The 22,689-nt window shown below is 42.0% G+C and overlaps 1 protein-coding gene across 2 annotated transcripts in view; it reads left to right on the forward strand.

Annotated features, from left to right (window-relative positions):
• LOC118104401 (plexin-A1-like) overlaps positions 1-22,689 on the forward strand; it is a 184,011-nt gene that overhangs the window by 27,523 nt on the left and 133,799 nt on the right. For both annotated transcript variants that reach the window (XM_047338779.1, XM_035151254.2), the window contains exon 2: positions 5,873-7,299. In XM_047338779.1, coding sequence (XP_047194735.1) covers positions 6,124-7,299 — 1,176 coding nt within the window. In that variant the 5' untranslated portion in view covers positions 5,873-6,123. The remainder of the gene's footprint in view (positions 1-5,872; positions 7,300-22,689) is intronic.

The raw sequence follows: 22,689 nt of genomic DNA on the forward strand, positions 1-22,689 counted from the left end.
TATCACAGCTTATTGAACAGCAACAAAAAAAAGCCTTTAAGTCGGTTTTCCATGTTTTTAATGATTGTTTATTATGATGTGTTTTATGACCTGTTATCTCTTGATAGTCTCTCAAAAACATTTTACAATCATCAGATTCCATTATTCCATGCAACAGAGCTGAGCAGCTTGTAAAGTTGCTGTAAAGACTTTATTCTTGGCTAAGATACTTAAAATTATCAGAACAATCCGAGGATGTTGAGAAAGGCCAGTGTTTCTACTCTGAAGCTTTTCCTCAACTCCTTCTCCTCAAGGGTAGCCACTAGACAGCTCTAGATCAGATTTTATCACTCCAGCCGGGATGATAGCTTGAACATCAGCCCAGCAAGGTGCTTTAAAGACACGGGGCTCAATTTGTTCCAGTGCCTGTCTTAATAACGCACGCACGCACGCACGCACGCACGCACGCACGCACGCACGCACGCACGCACACATGCACGCACACAAACACACCACTTTTGCACTGTAGAACAAGGCATTTGTTTTGGCAGGCCACCTGCCACTGAGAGAGAGAAAGGGCACAGGCGCTTGTCCTCCACTAAACTGATTTACGTTGGCACTAAAACAGAACTCATAAGGGCTTTTTATGCTCCCTGAGACTTGCCAGTCAGCTTGTTCCCCCGGCCAAGGCAGGAAGGAAATGATACAAGATACCACAATTCACAATACTGCTTTATTGTCAGACCTCTTGAAAATTGCTCTTACCTCCTCTGAAATTTGTCTTGGCATGCTTGGTGGGAGGAATATAGGAAAAGTTGTTTTTGGCACTAAAAAGTGCTTGCCCAAATGTTTTACATGTTCTGTATTCCTCACTAAATTTATTTTTGACACCTCTTTTCTGTCCGATAAATTAATAATATGAAGTAATATCACATAAATGCACATCAGATCTCAGAATGACTGTTTCTGGTTTTATTGACCCCAAAGCACACTCTAGAATTACGCTGTGTTCAAATGGAACATGTGAGGTCATGGTGACGATGTGGGAAGTCGTGTACGGAACATGCTTGCTCGAGTCATTAGAACACAGCTAGAAGCTACAGAGGCAAAATAGGAAAGCTAGCAGGTGGGTAACATTGTGAAGGAGATGCAAAGGCATAACGACGGAGGGAAAAGAAGAGCTAGAGAGTAACATCAACATTTTTCTTGCGCTTATTAGAGAATCTGTACGACGAAAATATATCAATGAAACCAATCACAAATCATCACCATGTCAGGAATACGAGGAGAGAGAATCTTTTTGTGAACACAGTAAACATGAAACCATTTTAAGGCATTACTCAAGTGTTATTTAAAAATGAGGACCTTGTTGAACAAATGTCCATGGACATTAAAAAATGGGTTTGAATATTCTTTGATCATACATCAGTGAATTGTGTAATAATGTTGCCATTCTCTGATAATCCTCTGCGGACAGACAGAGTGATTGCTTTGTTGGAGTGCTTGAGATTTGATTTTGTGGTGTGTGTTAGAGCGTTTTAGCCTCTATGTGGCTTATATTGGTGACCTGACCCCCCCAATGCCTCTGAGCCCCTGAGACGGCCTTTGACTGGGACATGTGTCAGACTGGCTGGATAAGCAGGCAGCAAATGACCAGCCTGTACCATGCTTACCTGCATGCGTGTGTGTGTAAGACTGTAAAGAGAGCAAACCATTTTGTCTATCCTGTTCTGACTCTAGGGGTTTTTACATCTGTTTGAGATCTTGTTGTCTGTCCAGGGATTGCCACCCATCCCTCCGTCAATTCACCCACTCGTCAGTGTGTTGGGGGGATGGTAATCCATTTTTCCCATATGCAGATAGTGGCGGTGAGATTAGGCAGACCCTGGGAGAGGATTACGGCTTCAGGGCTTGGCTCCCCTTCTATCTTACCTCCTCTGTAACCATCCAACCCCCCCTACCCCACCACTTCCTGCCTCCTCCTCATGCTGTTCAATCCCTCACCCACCCCTCACTCATCTCCCTTTCCTCCCCTGGGCAACTCTCCAATCTCTGGAGTGTGTTGGCTGCTGAGAGAAGAGGTGGAGGACAGATTAAGATAGAGACCCATTTAGTTTTTTGTATGTGTGTTTTGATTTGCATGTGCATAATGTACAGGATAAGTGTGTTTTGATGTGTTTGTGTACATATGTTAAAGACCAATTGAGAGGAGAGGCAGTGTAGTGGGTGTGTGTATGTTGGCGTGTGCACAGTGTGTCTTTTAAACCTTATTGCTTTCAGTAACCTCTGTGATTATGCTATGGTTGGGTTACAATAATTGACTTTGTGCATATGAGTGTGTGTCTTGAGAATTTGCATTAATTTCCAGAGCCTTGCCTTTTATTTGCTCCCACACATTGTCCCCATCTTCCTTCGTATGTTTTCCTTCCTCGGTTCCACCGTCTCTCCTCTTCCACCTGCCCAGATGTGACCCACATGTTGTGATGCAGTGCAGAGGGCAGAGAATTTGTTTGAGTGCTGCTCTTCTTCTTTCCTCATCATCATCCCTCTCTCGCCACCTTCTCCTCCTCTTTCTCCCCTCCAGTGGTGAGTGCTGTAATTGATATGCCACCGGCAATAAATCAGCGCAGCTCTAGGCTCCGAGCGGCGAGCGCTGTCTGAAGGGGACGAGTTTAGCTGCTTTGGAGAACAGGGTGGGAGAGGGAGAGTGGATCGAGCTCTGCTCACAAGACTCGCCATCCACTCACCACTTCACAAGACCCTGAAATTTCCCCACAGCGCACATGCAAACACACACACCACCCCATGTCTTCTCAGGATTCCAACCCTTGTCAAACCTAATAAACAAAATGATGTAAAGCTGCGGAAGGACATCTTCTACCTCCCTTCAATCTCTCATCCTTATTCCTGTTCCTTACGCCCATAGGGATGCGGTACAGTCCTGTCAATTGATAGGACATCCCGATATCAAATCCAATCAACTTGGCCCCTTCCAGCCTGTCCTCTCTAATGCTTTTCCCTCACGTGATAACGGCCTTGGTTCCCTCGATATCGTGGCTGCCCATTCCCAAAGCCACAGACACGTTCCGGCCCGAAATGATTGACATGTTTTTCCTTGATGGTGCGAGATATGGCTCGTAACCTTGTTCCAGCGCTTTTCCCACCATTTCACTTTAGTTGTGGAGGAAATTGAAATTGAATAGGGATAAGGAGGGAGGGAGAAAATGGAGAAATTTAAGGAAAGGAGACGTGTGTAAGAAAAGGAGTGATTGACTATATCCTCAACAGTTAAGCATGTGTGCTATGACAGGAGATGGAAATGGAAGGATTGTGGACTGTCAGTGGGATTCTTTTCATGTAACTTGTAAAGTTTATATTTGGGAGATGTAAAACTCCATGCTGTGTTTTCACTTGGGTGTTTGTTGTGATGTCACAGTCTTATTAATGGGATAGATAATAAGCAGCTGGAGACCCCTTGATGCAATTTGTTTTGCCACTCGCACTGTTTTACATCAAGCTGCAGGTGGCTTGAATGAAGAAGAATCACCATAAGGACTTTTTTTAGGTTGTCTCGTTCTTCAATCTCTCTTTTGCTCCCTCCCTCTCTAACTCATTGTATCTTTTCCGCACTCGAAAATGACAAAGGAAAATGAGGCAGCCGGTCTCCCTACGTGCTGCCACGCTTTGAATTGACATCTGCTCTCGAAGCACTGCACAACCGTTCTGTTGAGCAAGAAATTATTTTTTTATAGGCTGGCTAGTCACTTTATTGCAGGTGCTTATGTCAAAGAGGCCACCATCCACATCAAGTCATTTAAATCTCACAGAGTAGAGAATGGGGTTTTATCTGATGCCGCTCCAGCCCGTCTGTCTGCGGTTACCGTGCTGAGGTGCCTCAATCCACAGGGCTCCCCTGGTGTTTGATTTAAGCGCAGGTAGAACCCTGATTAAAATGCAGCAGAAGTGCTTCCTTTTGTTTGGCTCTCGCTGCTCCTCACTTTCCTTCTGCTTCTCTGTCTGTATGTCTTTCTGTCCATGCAGTATCTGTTTCTCTCTTTTTATCTTTCACATTTTTCTTGCTCTGTTCCTCTTTTTTCTCTCTCTCTCTCTCTCTCGTACACTTGTCTTTTCCCAGCGTTTTATTTGTGGAAATTGGATGACACAACCTCTCCATGAACCTGGCTAGCTTTGTCACAGCTGAGCTATGGTTTGCTATTCCATGACCATTGCTGCTGCACTTTCTCTCCTCTTCTGTTTGCAGCAGCAGTGACTAAAACTGATGGACAATTCAGTAACTCGTCTTACTGGGGTCCTTAATTCTCTCAATACTTTCAAAAGTGCATTTTTCTCTTCTAGTGTTTACTCACAGCCTCCCACAAGCCCTTCTCAAGGATAGCTGTATAAAGCATAAAGGATAAAACATTCATCCCTCAGAGCTTGGCTAACTGACCACTCTTCTTGACCTGTTAAGCTCGGTGATTGATAGACAGATAGCCTTGCTCCTGAGTGGTTTACCAGATGGACAGCAGGACGTGGAAACATTCCTCAGTCTCTCTCCTCTCTCTCTTTTCTCCTTTTGATTTTCCTCCAGCTCATGCTTTTGTCTCCCTCAACCCCCTTCGCCATCTTCCTACCCTTCTCATCTCTCCCTAGTGTCTCTCATCTTTTCTGATTTGGTGTGGTCATAAAACACCCTTCGTGCAGACACTTTGATAGTCAAGGTGAAATTGAAGCGTGCAGGTCTCAAGGAGAGTTGCTTCCTGTTTTGCATAATCAGCGTTTACAGGAGAACTAATGTCCCACTATTGCTGGAACATGATTGGCCTGTCAAGTAACAACATGTGCCCTGCAAACCCCACTCCTCATCACTGTACTGTCATTGAAAAATACCTGAAGGGACAAATACTCTTTAGAAGTGCTAGTTGACTGGTTGATCGGTTGATCTAATGTTAATTGTTGGTACTGTCTTCAGTGTTACATTCACAAGGAGAAAAACTCTACATCAACAGCTTTCTATGATTAACGTTGTTATGTTCTGCGATGAGAGGGGCAGTTTGCACATCAAACTAGGTTAACTTGACTGCTTCAGTGTTCTTCTTCACGTTTGTGTGTAATGCCAATTAGTATCGGCATAATTTCATTTTCAAATTTTAATCAAAAAAATTATAATTGTCTAATAATTTATTTAAAATAAAATATAGTCTGGATCTGGACAGGAGTGGGGACAGGCTTTTGTGTGACAATGACCTATCGTTGCATCAGTAAATTCAACTCTGTTAATGACTATCATATTTTTCTTTAGATAAGTTATATATTTTTCTTGATAATATACAGTATATATTGTGAATGTAGCTCCCTGAGGGGAAGCGGAGTCTGTTTGGTAACCTGGTGCGCTGCTACATGAGCCTGGTACCTTGATACAGCTGTTGGTGTAATTACAACAAGGGGTTACTGGATGTTATGTTGATACAGTTCAAACTATTGCAGGAAAGTGTTTGCACAGACCTGGCTATAAATTGTTTGCTGTCGATATAACAGGCCCCACTGGCAACTTTTCAAACACATGCCTCCTCCAAAGCCACCACAGTAACGTTGAAAAATATGAAATATTAAAGAGTTCAGTGTGGTGGGTCTATAACTCACTCCAGCAACAGTTGTATTACATGTACAGAGCTTTTCATAATCGGCCCATGGCTCCCCAGCCATCTTCACTCATAATTAAATGCTGACACATGTTTGCCTTCCAGACTTGATTTGATATCATTTATCATTAAGGCAGCTTGAGTGTTCTTTCGCAATATGTGAGGCTTTGAGGCCTCTCTCTCTGTTTTATGCATAATTCATAGGAAATGTTCCTTGGTCACTCATCATGTTTTTTTTTTTTACCTTCCAGGGCTCCCACCTCACGCCTCTGGATGATGTTCCTGATGACGGCTTGCAACTCTGAAAACAGGACCACGCAATAATAGTTGTTTCCCTTTCCCTTATCCTTTTCTCTCTTTAAAACGATCCCCCCTATTCCTTGATAATAGTGCTGAGAAGAAAGAAAATCCTGACTTGGGACTCGGACAGAGTGTGTACTCCTCCTCCTCCTCTCTTTCTCCTTCCCCACCCTCCTAAGCCTTGCCTCTAAACAGCCGAGATATGTGTCCCCTAGCCCGGTCAGTGGCTTCCCCTGGTCCAGGGTTTCTCCTCTTGGGGCTTTTGCTTATCATGAGCTCTTCTTTCTGTGGAGGCCAACCCCCACCCTTCAAACGATTTGCCCCTGCTGAATGGGGGCTCACTCATCTGGCCATACACAACACAACTGGAGAAGTGTATGTGGGAGCTGTCAATTGGATCTTCAAGCTGTCAAGCAACCTGACCAAACTGCGCAACCACATGACTGGCCCAGTGGTGGACAATGAGAAGTGCTACCCTCCGCCCAGTGTCCAGTCCTGCCCACATGACTTGGCCCAGACTCCAAATGTGAATAAACTTCTTCTCATAGACTACGCACAGAATCGCCTCATTGCCTGTGGAAGCACCTCACAGGGCATCTGCCAGTTTCTACGTCTGGATGATCTTTTTAAGCTCGGTGAGCCCCACCATCGCAAGGAGCACTACCTCTCCAGTGTGGCAGAGTCTGGTACCATGTCTGGGGTGATCATAAGTTCCCCCCACAGTCTTACCAGTAAGCTGTTTATTGGAACCCCCATTGATGGCAAGTCTGAATACTTTCCAACTCTGTCCAGCCGCAAACTGATGGAGAATGAAGAAAATGCTGACATGTTCAGCTTTGTGTACCAGGATGAGTTTGTCTCCTCCCAGCTGAAGATCCCCTCGGACACTCTGTCCAAGTTCCCTGCTTTCGACATCTATTATGTGTACAGCTTCAGCAGTGAGCAGTTTGTCTATTATCTGACAATGCAGCTGGATACCCAACTGACTTCGCCCGATGCCAGCGGAGAGCAGTTCTTTACCTCCAAAATTGTCCGCCTCTGCGTGGATGACCCCAAGTTTTACTCCTATGTCGAGTTTCCCATTGGCTGCACTAAAGATGGGGTAGAGTACCGTCTGGTGCAGGATGCCTTCTTGGCTCGACCAGGCCGGCAGCTGGCTAACTCTCTGGGGATCTCTGAGAATGAAGACATCCTCTTCACAGTCTTCTCTCAGGGTCAGAAGAATCGAGCTAAACCACCTAAAGAGTCAGCATTGTGTCTGTTCACCCTAAGGAGGATAAAGGAGAAGATCAAAGAAAGGATTCAGTCCTGTTACAAGGGAGACGGGAAACTCTCCTTACCCTGGCTGCTCAACAAGGAACTCGCCTGCATCAACTCGGTAAGCACAAAACTTTCTATCTGTTCTTTCTGCTTTTTTGTCTTTTTCGTCAGAAAGAATCACTTAACTTATCAAACAAGGCAATCAAAGTATAGTAATGTTATAATAAAGTGAATCAAAACAGAACCACTTGTGCTTTTATATTGAAACACTTGATTCCATTAGGCAGGAAGTATTCATGTACTTGCTGTTTTCTTTGTTGTCAATTGACGTAAGGATTTATTCATTGTGATTGTGACAAACTGCCAACTTCTTTGCTGTTTTATCAAACAAAACAGCTCTCTGGTTCACTTGCTGATGCTCACAGGCAAACTGGCTATCATGTGAGCTAACTGTTAGCTGCTAGTTGTTTTTACACAGCCTCATTTCAAATATTAAATTAAATATAGATTCTGGAATCAACATGGTGATTGTACAATTGTTAAATAATTATACTCAAGTGACTCAGTTGTTATCCAAGAGTGAAAGTTATTCCTTTTTACAAATCAGTCTTCAGGGAAATGTGTACTGCCCACTTTGGAAAGTATTGTTGCTAGCAAACACAGGCATACATGCATACATAAGTCAAATATTAAAGATTAGTCTTGATGTCAGTACATTAATGTCCCTGAAACTGCCTGCTCCTACTTTTCCACTCAGCCTTTTTTTCCACTGCACACTAATTGAACACTGGCCTACGCCACATTCATTCACAAGGACCACTGCTGCAGGCCCGCAGTGATTAACAATACAAAACATGGAAAGCTCTTATTCCCCTCTCCCCCTGTCTTCTTTTCGCTTTTTTCCTAGACATCTTCTCTTTCCCCACAGCCTTGTGTTGCTTTGATTTAGTCAGACAGGGGACATCATTAGCCTGGTCCCCTGGATTTGTGCAATGTCGCTCACAAGCACACACACACTCTCACAAACCCACACACAGCTTGGTTCGGTGCGCTGCGGTGTGAGATCCTGGGGGATAGCATGAGCTACACTTGGTTTTTACTAACTGAGCCACAGTGCATGGCCCTGCATGCATTACAGAGGCCACCTCTCACTTAGACACCCATACGTGCACTTACACTGAAGACCTTACACAACAGCATACAGTCTTTATAGTCAACATACAACTGCTCACGTTCTTTATTTTCTCTGACCTTCAATCTTGATTCCTCCGTCTCCCTGTGCTCACCCACTCTCTTTTTCTTGAAACCCGCCTGAATATATTTTCGTTCCATCTATTAGTGTTTAGTGTACCTCTTAGTTGACCACCTGTCTTAGAGACCCCATCTTCCATCCCCTGTGCTCTTTAAAATCACCCATCCATCGCTTTCCATCTTGCTCTCTCTTAAGAAAGCCTAATTATAAGACCAGTTTTAAAGCTTTAAATGTCAGCGCACACAATTTTCCTGGCAGGTGTCTTCGCCGCGCACACACAGAAACCATTCATCCTGAGCCGAGTCTAATGGCGTGAGATACTTTGTAAAAACAGCACTCTTCCTCTGTGTAGTTCTTTATTAGCTTGGGCTCACAGGTGTTTTTTTGTGTGGTAGTGAAAGTGATGTGAATCACCCAGCCAAGTCTCACCTCCCTTTCTTCTACCTTTCAGACATCTTCTGTAGATGTAGTCTCTCTCTTATTCAGTGGTTGTCTACATTCTTTACTGTGGCTTTTCTTTCTTCGGGCCCATCACACTCACAATAGCTCCGAGGCAAAAAGCAGGCTATCTCATTCATTTCAATTAGACCTTTGCCCCGGTGCAACAGGAGCTCTTAGTGCAGAGTGCTATGGTATAAAATCACATGTTAGTAGAGAGAAGAATTTCACTTCCTTTTTTTACAGTGCAACGCCAATCATTATCTTACTTTACTGCAACACAAATGCTGCATGTGAAACTGTTGTGCTTATTTGCTGCTTACATCATCATCAGTTATCTAGTGAGGAAAAGGATTGCCATCATGATAACTTTCAATAGATGGCCTCTCCAACTTCAAAGGGGAATAATCAGTTGGCTTTTTGATAAGACTCACTGGTTTGCATTTCATCTACCTCGGCCTTATCAATGTAGCCTTTACTTTTTATAGCTGGGAGAGCACAGATGCACTATTAACATTAATGATGGCAAGTCATACCAGTGAGCCATCATGCAAAATACCAGGGCTCTGCAAACGGCACACCTAAATGGTATGCAGCCCATGAAAATTCATTAGTGTTTGAAGCCAGACGCTAGATTTGATTAGAAATTTCTAATAACATCCAATACCAACATATTTAATAAAAATAATGCTGTAGCTCTAACAAGCTCTGGCTAACTACACTACTGCGAATCACTTCTGCGTAGCTCTAAAACCAGTACATGCCAGTGGCAGTACAGAGCAACAGCTGGAGCGACAAAGAAGAAGTGATTTCCAGGTAAAGAAAACGTTTCAGATTGTGGTTTTGACATCTGTGCATACTCATTTTAAGTGAGTGAGACGGTGATCTTGCAAAAAGAGCATCTCACAGTTACAACATGTTATTGCTAAAACCTTCACATTTGCCATTACTATTAATTCATGTTTGTTTGATCCTCATTTCTGTCCCACTTCCCTCTCCCTATCCCATTCACACAGTCAGCCTTGTTACCATGGTTACTGGAGTTTAGATAAGGAATACATTCACTGATATTTTATCACCACTTAAACATCCCCTCAAAACTGTTGTCCTGTATAAGCTGTCATGTATGATGATGTAATAGCCTCAGAGATAAGCCTATTGGCTGACCCTGTGACAGCAGCAAGGCTCGAGGGGTCAACCTCAGGTTAATGATGTCTGCCACGCTTGCCCCTAAGCACTGACCTAATGTCAGCTGCTCACCACTGACCGTAACCTCAGTCAGTGGTTCTTGGGGACCTCAAGTGTGACCTCAGATCAGTGCATGACATCTTTTATCAGTGCGGAGGCGGTTGCTGTGAAAAATAGAAAAGGCAGAATCAGACGGAAGAATCAGGGAAAGCATTTAAATATAAACATGCATATCTTAACATTAATGACTAGATGGGATTCCCCCACATTCTAAAGATTGATGCTATCATTAAGTGTAATTACATGTGAATGATTTCTTCTGGGGTTATACTGTTACTGCAAACAACGACGGTCAAAGTCAAGGCAATTTGCTTACACAGGGCAACAAACACTGAGAATTGATGTAGAAAATTGTAATAAACCTATTTTTACATGCAACAACTTCTTAATGTGACCATAACAGTTGATTTTAAATTTGAACATTGTGTTGTCTCATCGACCAGATGAAGTATTGGGCCCATTTTCAGATTTTGAAACATTATGTTTTATGTATTGAGGTCTGAGTCCTCTTTCTAGCATGTTTGGCTCTGTCCTGCCCCTTTGCTGCATGGCTTCTGTGCGCTCTCTCTCTCTCAGTGCTATTAGTAAAGGCCATAGTGCCAGAACATTGATATGACTAAAGCGTCTTTCTAAATGCCAGCTCTCCACTGGCTCAACAGATAGACTGTAAGTAAGGAAAAACTCAAAAAACTTACAGGGAGTCATTCCTCCAACCGATCCAGGTATATGAACTGAAGATCTCCTGACTCTACAGCGCTCAAATTTTTCAGCTACCTGTGTTTGGTGCTGAGCCCTGCCCAGAGTTTCCCAACCACTCCTGGAATTCAAATGCACTTCTCTAACCTCTTGACTACAAACTCATGAATGGCCTCCTCTACTACATTTGACTGAGCAGTGTCGGATATGCTGTTTGATGTGGGAGGAAGGGTGAATGCATTTAGCTTGACCCTGCCATAGAGCTGTTGAGAGGGCAGGGCAGAGGGGGGTTGAGCCCTGGACAGCTGTTAGCCACATAGCAATGATGGATGAGCGAGCGCTCTGTTAGCTCCCTGTGTGGAGTTCATATTTGTGCTGGATAATAATTTCTAGCCTCTGGCCATCATTAGGATGTTTATGACCACAGTGAGATGGTGGCTGTGTTTCTGTAAACACTAATGTTTGGGCATATTACATGTAGCTCTGTCAAACAAGAGTGTGTAAAATCTCAGATGAGGCACACACACACCATTCATCACTTCAGCCCTGTTTATATTTTCCTGCTCTGTACTGTATGTGCAGCCATGTATTTGTCCCTGAGCTTTATTAGTGAACCCCTGACCTTCTCTCTGGTTTGAAAGTGGATCAATATAAACCATTTCTACACAAGGAGGGAGAGTCTGACTAAGTGAGATGAATGCAAAAAAAGAAAGTTAAAGAATGCAGCGACAAAGTGGGGGGAAACGAGAGAGAGCGGCACGGAGCTGAGCAAAAGAAAAGATTAACAAGTTTCAGGAGGTGTGCAGGACGTGGGCGGGTATAAAAATGAGAGAACAAGAGGATGAGGAAGTCGGATGCCAAGCAGCATACAGGAGAGAGAGTAAGGGAATTTGAAGGATGGTGTTGAGGAGATGAGAGAGATGGAGTGAGTGTGAAAATAACACAGCAAGCCAAGAAAGACTCGAGGGGAAAGGGGATGGAAAAGAAAGCACAAAAAGATTGTAGATTTTGAATGCAACACAGAATGCAAGGAAATGTACTACTTTATAAAACCAGATCCTTACTTCTGTAATTCTCACAGTTGATTGGAGCTGATCAGGTCAAGCTTGTTTATTCAGGCGTCTTTCATGTGCCTGCACTCATCACTGGAGTGTGTGTACTGTAGGATATATGCTAAACTGATGCTGCTTTTTGGAAAGATTGGAAACCAAGACATCAAGCTGCAGGCTAGAAACTGAATGGAATTACTTTTAGCATCACAAAAATTCTCCAAAATATCAGTCTTGAGGAGTTTGTGGAGCCATATTATGTGCAGCAGTCACGGCTGGGCAACTGCGATTTGGATGTGACGTCAATGTTGTGTTGTGAGTGATGACAGTTTGAATTCAGATGAGATAAAATTTCGTCAGGAAAGAGAGGCAGAAAGGGAGAATGAAAAACAGCCAAGGAGAGAGCTGCAATCCTTTCGCAGGCAGGGTCTGCTCGGAGGAGAGGCGTTGATTCACAGACAGAGAGAAGAGGAGGGCGAGAGGAAGAGTGATAGCATCAGAAATCTTTTCGCCACAGCTGCCAAGAACAGTGGGAGAAAAGAGCGAATGACAGAAAAGGGGGAGAGAATTAGAGGGAGGAGAGGAGAGGGTGGTTGAACAATGGTGACTGCACAAATAATATTGGCGTCTGTCACCTGGTCACCACACTGTCCTGTATCGGGTCTCTCAGTCATGTCAATGCTCTCACACTGTATGTATTTGTGTGTGTTTTTGTGTCAGGAACACAACAAAACTCCTTTGGGGTGTCTTGACAAAATACCTCTAAATTTAAAAAGGTGTACTCTACTTTGAGAAAGCCAGGGGCTCTCTTTGCTCTGGGGTCACTTTGTAGAATATATTGTCTTACTCACTAAATTCCTCACATTAAAGCAAAAGATGAAGCAAGTTTCAGCTTTGAGGTTATTCAAAGTTTGCTTATTTAGTTATAGAAAGTCATTGAAAAGTCATGTAAATCAACAGCAGGAGGGAGTGGGAACAACTTCCTAAAGCTCTTTTTGAATCTTTTAACACTCTACACAGCAGCTTTGGTTTTCAGGCTGTTGAAGTCAGTTTCTTATTGACAACACATAGACACCCGTGTTGGCTTTTATCAGCACAAACTCTCCAAACGTCTTTGTCAGTGTCTTCTATGTGTATGACATTTGTTGACATTTCATATTTGTTTTTTGCATTTTCTGCTGACTTTATACTAGGGGCCAGGCGGAGAAAGTCTGCAGACAATCCGGATGCTCTCACTCGGACATTTGCCTTCACACATACAACTCCGCCAGAGAAAGTGCGGATCATTTCCTGAGTTCAGTGCATGTCTGAAAGCAGCTTTACACTACATGAAATAATTAAACACAACCTCAAATAAATAAACAAAGTTAGTCAAATTGCATATTTACCTCAACATCTGTTTCAATTACTTTTCTCCACACACATAATAGAAAACACCATGTTTTCTTAATGTAGAGCTACAAACTTCACACCAACTGCTTATTATGTAGTGCAGTAGTATAGAAAAATAGAAATGGTAGTAAAGGACTTAAAAACAGTTCTTAGTAGGTATTAAAAGACTTGAAGTGGAATTGAAGGGATGGGAAAGAATGAAAGGAAGAAAAAAACATAATGGCAACATTCCTTGTCCCTGTTGTTGTAAACGCCCTCTTCTCCACACGAAGCTCATATCTGACCTGAGGCCTTTTCAGAATGTCAGACTGCTTTCTCTCAATCAGATGGATGGGGAGGTTGTGAACTGTGTCACAATGCAATTCATCAGTCAATCTGATAATCAATCATAGCAATAAATAGTCGCCACAAGTGCTCGTCATTTCATGGTGCGTAGGCCAGCTGTCGTATCAAAGGTGAGATTTGATGCTAAAGCTGAAATCAATATTGGAACATGCAATAATGTTTTTAATGGTTGACACATGCATTCGATAAAAAAAACTTATTTGGAAGTCGATTTATTTCTATCCATGAAGTTAGATATTATTAAGAAGAATTAAACTTTTTGTACATTTTAGCACACACAGTTTTAAAAAGCTCATTGTTTTTAACACCATAAGAGAATCAACATTTAATTGCTGTTACAACATTTACAACAGCCTGCTTTAGTGTGTATTTGCAATGCGTCCTAGAGATGGCTCCTGTAAAAAGCACAATGTAAATAAAGACAATTCATTTATTTGCTCCTTAATAAAGCCCATAAAGGTTTGCATGGTGTATCTGGAATGCTCTCAGTGGACATTTTAAATCTCACTGCGCAGTCATCAAGTTGCTGCCACCGCTGTTTTTCTGATGAGGAGGTCCCCTTTTTGTGCAACCAATACAATTCTTAAAGTGATTTATCATCGGTTAAACAGCCTTTCAGCTGAATATGTACACAGGCATGTTTATATGTTGATGCTGGTGGTCATTAAATGCACACACAAGGCGAATCAAAACTTGTTCATCAAAACTATTTTATTACAATCAAAAACAACACAATAAAAGAGTAGTTGGCTGTTTTCCACCTCCAAGCGCTTATGTTAAATTGTTACCAGCCAGTGTAAGTGTGTGTGTGTCTGGTCTCGTCAGGTTAGCTGAGAGGAGCCTAGTTATCAGACTGAGCAGTGTCCTGGAGACTGGTTACAGCTGTATAGCAGACACATGTGTTATAACGGATCCCTTAATGTATGGCTGATGAGAAAACACTCTATAATACTGTCTCACTGAAGATCCTGTGTTCAGTCTTGGGTTTAGTTTCTGTAGAACCTGTAATATTAGCAAGAAAAGACAGAAATGAACACCATGCTTCATCACTGCTCCATCGCCTCACATTTAGCAAGCCAAGCCCTTTTTTCATTACGTTGTTACAGAAAGTGGAAATGACTTCGAGACCAGCTCCTAACCTTATTAAATCAATCATTATGAATATCATCTAATGAACGCAACACACTTGTGGCCTTTGTAAAACACAGTCCTATATCTGTAGACCTAATCTAAAAGGATGTGCCAGCAAATGCGTTTAAGTAATTACTGTAGACCTGATTAACTGAGCCAGAGTTGATGAGCGCAGTTAATTGACAGTCTAAATGAGTCGAGCTCAGAGACACCGATTGGGCGGCTTGTCTTAGATGTTGATTCTAATGGGTCGTCTTTCGGTGCATGTTTAATTTGATTTTAAATATGGAATAAGTTGATTCCAGCTATCAAGTTTTTGAATTTCCACCACACTGTGTGTGGGTGTGTGAGCTTATATGTGAGCCAACAGTATCACTACATTGGTGCTCTCATCCCATTATTAAACGACAATAGGAAACCTTTTGGAAAAGACCCCATGCAGACTGTGTGTGAGCTGCTTAACTCTCTCTCGCGCTCTCTCTCTTCTTATTTCTGACCATTCTTCAGCCCCCGCGCTTGTCTGAGGAGTGTTTAGCTCAACAAATCCCCATCTCCAGCACCACTCTAATGATACTAATTGTCAGTGTAATTATGTATTGATCTGTACTGTGTGTGTGGCTGGTGTGTTGCATACATCATTATCAGGTGTAATCAGTAAATGTGGGGCAGGGGGTGTGCCCCGATTGCACATGCTCATAGTCTCAGTGTGTTGGTTTGTCCAAGTTTTTTTCAGTGCCCACATCTGCTTTCAGCTTTTCAGTTGATATCCCTTGTTGAAAAGTTGAATGTGCGCACTCAGCAGCTGTCGATATAAATCATTATCTGCCAATCACACATGGGTTTTTTTCTGCTCTGACGTGATTATAAAATATGTTTTATTTCCCAACAACACCCTGGTTCCCATTAATAGATGCGTTAATTTTAGATGATTCCCAGAATAACAAGTGGGGCAATTGTGGATACTTCTTTCCTTATTAAAAAGAAGAAATTATGTTCCCAGAACATCCAAAATCAGTGTTTGTTTTTTTTTTTGCATGAAAGACACGCTTATTATGCTCTATCAAATAAAAAGAGAACATTTTAGCAAAACAATGATGATTTTCTGACTCTCTCCCTTAAGGTAAAGGTAAAATAAGGGTGGTTTTAATAGCAAATGTTAAGTATGGACAAAGGCTACATCCGTATCCATTTATGAATCTAATGTTGAGCATAAATTAACCCTAAGATGAGCTGACGAGCTGAAAAGCTGGGTTCCTCCATCATGTTTAATTGCATTAGTTGAACCCACATTTGGTCACGTTGATCATATGTGTCCTGGCAGCTTCGTACATCTTGGATTCAGTTACCGGTGTCATTTGAACTTTCACCTTTAAAATATCTTTTGCGGGTTGAAACCTTTAAACCTGCTGACTCTCTCTTCCACTGCTGGTCACTGAGCTGCTCCATCAGAGCAATCGGAGGTTAAGTAGTAGGGCGGCCGTGGTGGTTGCTGATGGAGGGAGGAAGTGTGTGACTCATGCACTTTCCCCACCCACATTTCCCAGCTGGTGTGTGGTTTGAACTGATTCTCGCTGATCACAGGCTTCTTTTGTTTCAAACTCCTTGTGAGCTTAGATTGTGAAAGATGAATTTTCAAGTGACTGTTAGTCTCTTTGCCTGCAGTTTATTTCCCCCTGTACATACTTTACTACACACAGTATGTATTATTTCTCCTCTGTCTCTCCCATTCAGTTGAACCGCGGTCTAAACATGTGGTGACAGCTTTTGGATGCAGCTCTCTGAATAGGTGCCAACTCCTTGAGGTTTCACTGTCTGCCTGGAGAGCATTCAACATAGAAATTACTTCTGTGCAACCCATAAATATGGAATTGTTGCAGGCATCTCTTCATTTAAATTATTGATCAGTGAGGTTTAAGTAGCATATTCTAGAAAACAGTTTGGACAAAAATAATTTTCTTTCCTGCAATAAGGTGAGAGCTGCAAGCTTGTTTTGAGTGTAAAATCGTCAACCTGTTTTAAATGAAACAGTTTTCCCTGAAGACGTTGATGCATCATGCTTTTTGTTACCTTTGAGACTCTTAACACGGAGGCTGATTTAAAGTCGTGTGAATGTGCCTTTGTGTGGATTTGTTTTCACTTTTGCATTTATTCTAACTTGTCATGTACAGGGTTGTTTTGAGGAGTAGGGTTAACTGGCTTATCACAGTGACATTTAAAAAAAGGTTAATGAAAACAAATCAACAAATGGAAAATACAAATTTTTCTCCTATATATGCATCAATGTCAGGTCAGGTTGGGCATCGTTTGGTTCATTTCTGATACCAGGGGTAAATCAATACTTTTAAAAGTGTGCCGATGAAAGAACGGAACAGATATTGTTCTTTAAAAAAAGCACAAAACAGCAGTCCATGATTGGCAAAGGCAAGGCAAATCGGAAGATGAAATTTAACACATTAACCCGGAAACTGTTAATAAGTGAAGTACTTAACTTTAATATCAAAATATAAATAAGTGCAAAACTCTTAAATTTACATTCAAAATCACATAATAAATAAACCTATTCTATCCTAACTACAACAATTTAACACTAAATAACAGTTTCATTGCTTAATAAGCAAATACTCAGCTTTAAACTTTAAAGGCAGCCATGTAGACAGTGTGTTGGCACCAGAGGTGAGTGTAATCTTAACTAGGCATGTGCGGTGATGTTTATGTTGCCTGTAGGCAGGGCCAATATATCTGTCTGTAGCTTTATCACTGAAATGAGACACTTAAATCTGCGTTGTGATTCGGTCTGGCAAGTACCTGCCATGTGGGAAGGATTTCGGTACAGTTCCATACTGCCAAGATGAATCTTTTACTATGGCTTCAAAAGTCATGCAGATTGTTAGGTTAATTGAAATCTCTACATTGGCCGTAGATGTGAATGTGAGCGACCTGTCCATTCAGCCTCCCGTCAAATCTCACCTGGGTTTGTCCAGGCTATTCCTCTGCCTTATAAATCAGCACGGGGGTGCATGCGAGGACGCACACACACACACAAATTCTGCTTGTGTTTATTCTTCTTAGAAAAAATCCAGCAATGTCTCCATGAGTTCAAGGCCCCTGCTGAGATTTCTGGGTAATTTATGAGCTGCCCTCTCCCAGAATCCCTCACTCCGCTTGGAGCCAGCCACATGCACACACACACACACAAGTCATGTAAAAATCACCTGCATCTGAAAACTCAATCTTAGCACTGTGCGTGTATGCGTGCACATGTGTGTGTATACGCTGTGAAAGCAAGCTGGAAAGATGCAGAGAACCAGCTCACGTGGTCTTTGTCATGAACTGTAGTTTCTGGCTGTCTTTCCTCCTCTCTGCGTCTCTTTCACACCCTCTGACCCTCGCAGAAATAGGCCATTTTGTGCACATACAGTATGTCTACAGTAATTGCGAAACACAAAACATGTTGTGTTTTGGACTGTGGGAAGTGTGTGTCAGTTGGCTCAATGAAAAAACAGCTGATGACCAGCAAGTGTCCTTTTTTTTGCCCTTTCTGACAGACGCACACAAACACACACACACTCTTGCCTTCACCAACACTCACAAGCACACACCCTGATGAATTGTGGGCTTGTCTTGAATCCATGCCGTCAGCATTTATACCAGCCGCCCCTTGTCCCTGTCTTTTCTGTCTTCTCCACTCCTTTCCTGTTCTCTCATAAAAAAATATTTACTATATATCTACAAACATGTTTTTATTTAGAAACACAGCACTTCTTAATGCAACATACAAATCTACTGACATGTTATTGAATGAATGAATGTTTGTGTGTTTGCCATACATGTTTTCCTTTCACCTTAATGACCCTAATTCACAGAAGTTTATTCAATCGACAACACCATGTATGTTCCAGTATATAAGCCCATATTGTATTCTGCTGTTTCCATAAGCTTCACTGACTGGAGGTGACTATTGACCAGTTCCACCTGAGGTGAGACGTAATGTTTGCCCAGAAATATTTCACTGAGGTAACACGTTTAAAGAAACATCAGTAACAGGGGAAGGATTATTCCAGTGTTTCCTTCAGTGCAGTCCAGTGCACATCTGTAATCAGTAAGGGTTACTGCGGGCTGAGTCGTGCACACACGCGTTTGGTGCCATACGAACGACTGCATGTATATTTCATCATCTTGCAGTTCGTAGTTGAATGAAGCCGCTCTGGGAGAACCACCACAGCTGTGGCAGTTTGCCAGAACACGTGACCTCGAGCTGTTTCTAGGGACCACTATGGGTTTACATACGTCCGTCTTTGTGTGCAAACCTCATATATTGTATCAGCGGTATCTAGGTCACATATTTCTCTATGACCTTGGGTATCAGCGGACAGCTCACATACGTACTGTATATACATCATGTGGATAACTGTTCACTCTCGGTCTTTGTATTAACACTTTCAAAACTCCATTCGGACAACACGGCCTAGAGAGATTTAAATGGTTTCCAGGCTGTGTGTGCAATATAGATTAGATGACTACCTGATCAATTTATCAATTGATCAAAATCAGTGGTTCCAACTTCTAACTAGTGAATGGTTTGATCTCGTCTAAAAGTGAACTGCAGAGATGTATGGGCTGTATTGTAGGTTGGACAAAACGAGGAGATGGACATCTTTTCTGCTCAATTCTGACTTTGTCTAAGTCATTAAAGTTAGAATATAATTATTAAATTCATTAAAAATTATCAGTAGTTTCAGCATCCATATGAAAAATAAACAGTTTTATACTTAAATAATAATAACTGAAATAATAGATAAGAATTAAAAATGGGGAAGAAAATAATTTGTGCCTGTTATCAGTTTTCACGACTGCCTAAAGCGCACACACACACACAAATATATATGCATCGCGTTTTTGAGAGGCTGCCTAGAGTGGGAAAGACCAAGCTCCTGTGAACTGCAAATCCACACATTCATTCAGTGCTCACCGAAGTCACGGTGTAAAAAATCAAAACAAGAAACCACCTCCTCTAAATTTGTAATACCCTGCTGCCAAAGTCAGTGGAAGGTTGTTGGCTTAACTCTTTCATCCCTGGAGAAGTTTTGCATCTTTGAAAACACTGCAGAACGTTAAATAGCGTCTCCAGCCAGTAACCCTGCAGAGACCACAGACGAGAATATTCTTTTCTTTCTGAATATCAGCCATGATGCACATGGGAGTCTTTTTATGCTTTGGATTTGCAGAACCCACACTGCAATGTAGCTTCCATTAAAATGTTCTCCAACCTCAAGGGAAAAACCTTTAATTCCATGCTGATCAATGCTGTACAAACTCCACAAACCTGCAGGAATGCTATTGCACCTTTACCCCCAGATGCCCCAGAGAGACCTATACATGCTACTGGTTGTGTGTGTGTGTGTCTGTGTGTGTTAACCCTCATAGACTCTAGGGGCTACTGTATACAGTATTTTCGACAGTCAGTCACCTCCATAGAAGATGGATTAACCCTTTAACTTGTTTCCCTTAGGCTTTGACGTCATGGGATTGTGAATGTGTGCGTGCGTGTGTGTGTGTGTGAGACTCTAATGCAGACTGATGGATCTCTTTCTCATGACCACACTATACAGTTTTAAATTGTTGCCCCTAGTTGTATGTCACATGAAGACTACTGGAATTGCTTTGTTGCTTGAAGCCAAGCCTGTGTATCCACACAGAAAATAAACGGGATGCTTTGAATGTATGTGTGTGGGTGTGTGTTCAAGCACAGGTTTGTAAATCCACATAGTACATGTGCGGTTGTCAGTGTGTTGTCCGTCAATCGCCTTTGTTCCGAGGGAAGAAAATGCCCCGTAGCCATTAGCAGTTACAAAAGAAAGTTGTTTCAGGTAATAGCTGCGTATGTTCCTGTCTCTCACTCGCTTTAACACACACACACACACACACACACACACACACACACACACACACACACACACACACACACACACACACACACACACACACACACACACACAGATTCTTCCATTCAAATCTGTTTTCCCTTTCTTTAACCACGTGACATCACAGCACAAACGGAACACTTTGTTGCCCTACCGCCCCACACACGCTCACACCTCCACAGTCGGTGAACATAACATTGGTTCAAAGAAGTGTATGAGGGACGGAGGGAGAGAGTCGTGACTGAGGGAGGAGAGATACAGGAAGTGGGAGAGTTGCCAAGGAAGAATGGATGAAGAAGGTGATGCAGAGCGATAAGACGAGATAGGATGGCTGGACAGAGGTAGAAAACGACAGAGCCGATATTGATGTTTGCTCAGTTACTGAAGCAGCTGGAACAAGATGGAGAAATAGAGTGAGAAAGAAGAAAAAGGCAGAATAACGGGTTATTGACGTGTGAGAGCTGCAGGCAATTTAGGCATATCAGGAGAACGAGGGGAAGGGATGTTATCTTTGCTCCTGTGTGGATCAATCATATGATGTAGTGATAAGACTGTGGATTACACTGCCATTTACACACTCCCCAAATGTGTGTGTGAGTGAGTGGGTGTGTCCACGAACTCACACATGCGTCTTTTGACTCTGGTTAACACATAGTGATGTCAATTCTGTTCCACTAGCAATAAGTAAGCAACCTCAAGACACAGATGCTCTCACCCTCACAAATTCAGTCACTTTTTTCAAAGTAGCATCCAAAAGTATGTTTCTTGCCCTTTTCACACCGGACAGAAAAACATAAAAAACATATTTTTTGTCTTCAGTGTAAAAGTGTACAATCTGCATTCATTCCCAGGTAAAATGACTGCATTAGTTATGGTTATTGATCAGCTCCATCTCTTATAGACAGAGATGTAAACATGAGAACTGGATTGACACTGCAATGCGCATGTCTTTCAGAGAAGACAAACACTGTATCACACCTGTTTCCTTCACACAATGATCCTGCTAAACCAGGAACACCATGGTTACACTTTTTATTGTTCTACTAATGATGCTAACTAGCTGCTGGCTGTCTGAAATCTAAGGTTATGACAATTTTAATTAATTGATCAATCGTTTACAAATGTATAGTCCAAAACGCACTAATCCTATCGGACTAAAAAACTCCTCTCAAACAGATAAGAGGCATAATAGTATTTCATGTTAATGTAACATAAAAAGTAAATTAGACAAATTCTAGTCAATTAATTCTCTGTTATTAACTGAATTGATTAATCATCTGATAATTTCTTCTTCAACGAAACCACACTGAAATTAGATTTATCGAGAAAAAACATGTTCAAAAACACAAAATTTGTTAACCTAACAAACCATTCACTGTCTGTAGCACGTTAACCCCTCTTCAAAGGGCAACTGATTGTTCTGAGTGTGTGAGTGTGGGGACTGGTTAAAGCTTCATATGGGTCAGTGGATTACCCAGGGCAACTGGCCCCTCATGACACTGGAATGCTCCAGATATTGTCACATGGTCACGAGCATTAACACCGGGTCACCACAGTGACTGAACACTTTACAATATGCTGAAGATTTTGCATGGTGGGACTCTTTGGGAGAAAAGAAGGGTGTATTTGTAAGTGTTCCATGTTTGAATAGCATTCTTGGACACATTGGATAATCAGATAAAAATGTTAAAAGTAGATGATGCACCTATCGTCCTCTATGAGCCCCCACTGTGATGTGAAATCAAGTAACAAGTGGACCTTTTGAGGCGTCTGCTATGACTCTTTGGCCTCAGGACCCTTTTCTACATTGAACTGTTAAAAATAAGGCTACAAAGCGTATTCATTATTTGAATTACACAAGATCGAATATAGATAGTTGACCTTTTAAGAATAAAATCCTTCATACGTGCTGTAAGACCTCTGTAGTATATAGTGTATAAAATTGATGATGATTCTTCATAATGAGAATTTAAGTTTGTGCAATTTTATTTTTGTTTCTTTTGTCAGGCTTCTTGTTTGATTGTTGTTTTTCCCAC

Source organism: Hippoglossus stenolepis, chromosome 3, assembly GCF_022539355.2.
Source record: "Hippoglossus stenolepis isolate QCI-W04-F060 chromosome 3, HSTE1.2, whole genome shotgun sequence".
In the NCBI taxonomy this organism is placed as follows: Eukaryota; Metazoa; Chordata; class Actinopteri; order Pleuronectiformes; family Pleuronectidae; genus Hippoglossus; species Hippoglossus stenolepis.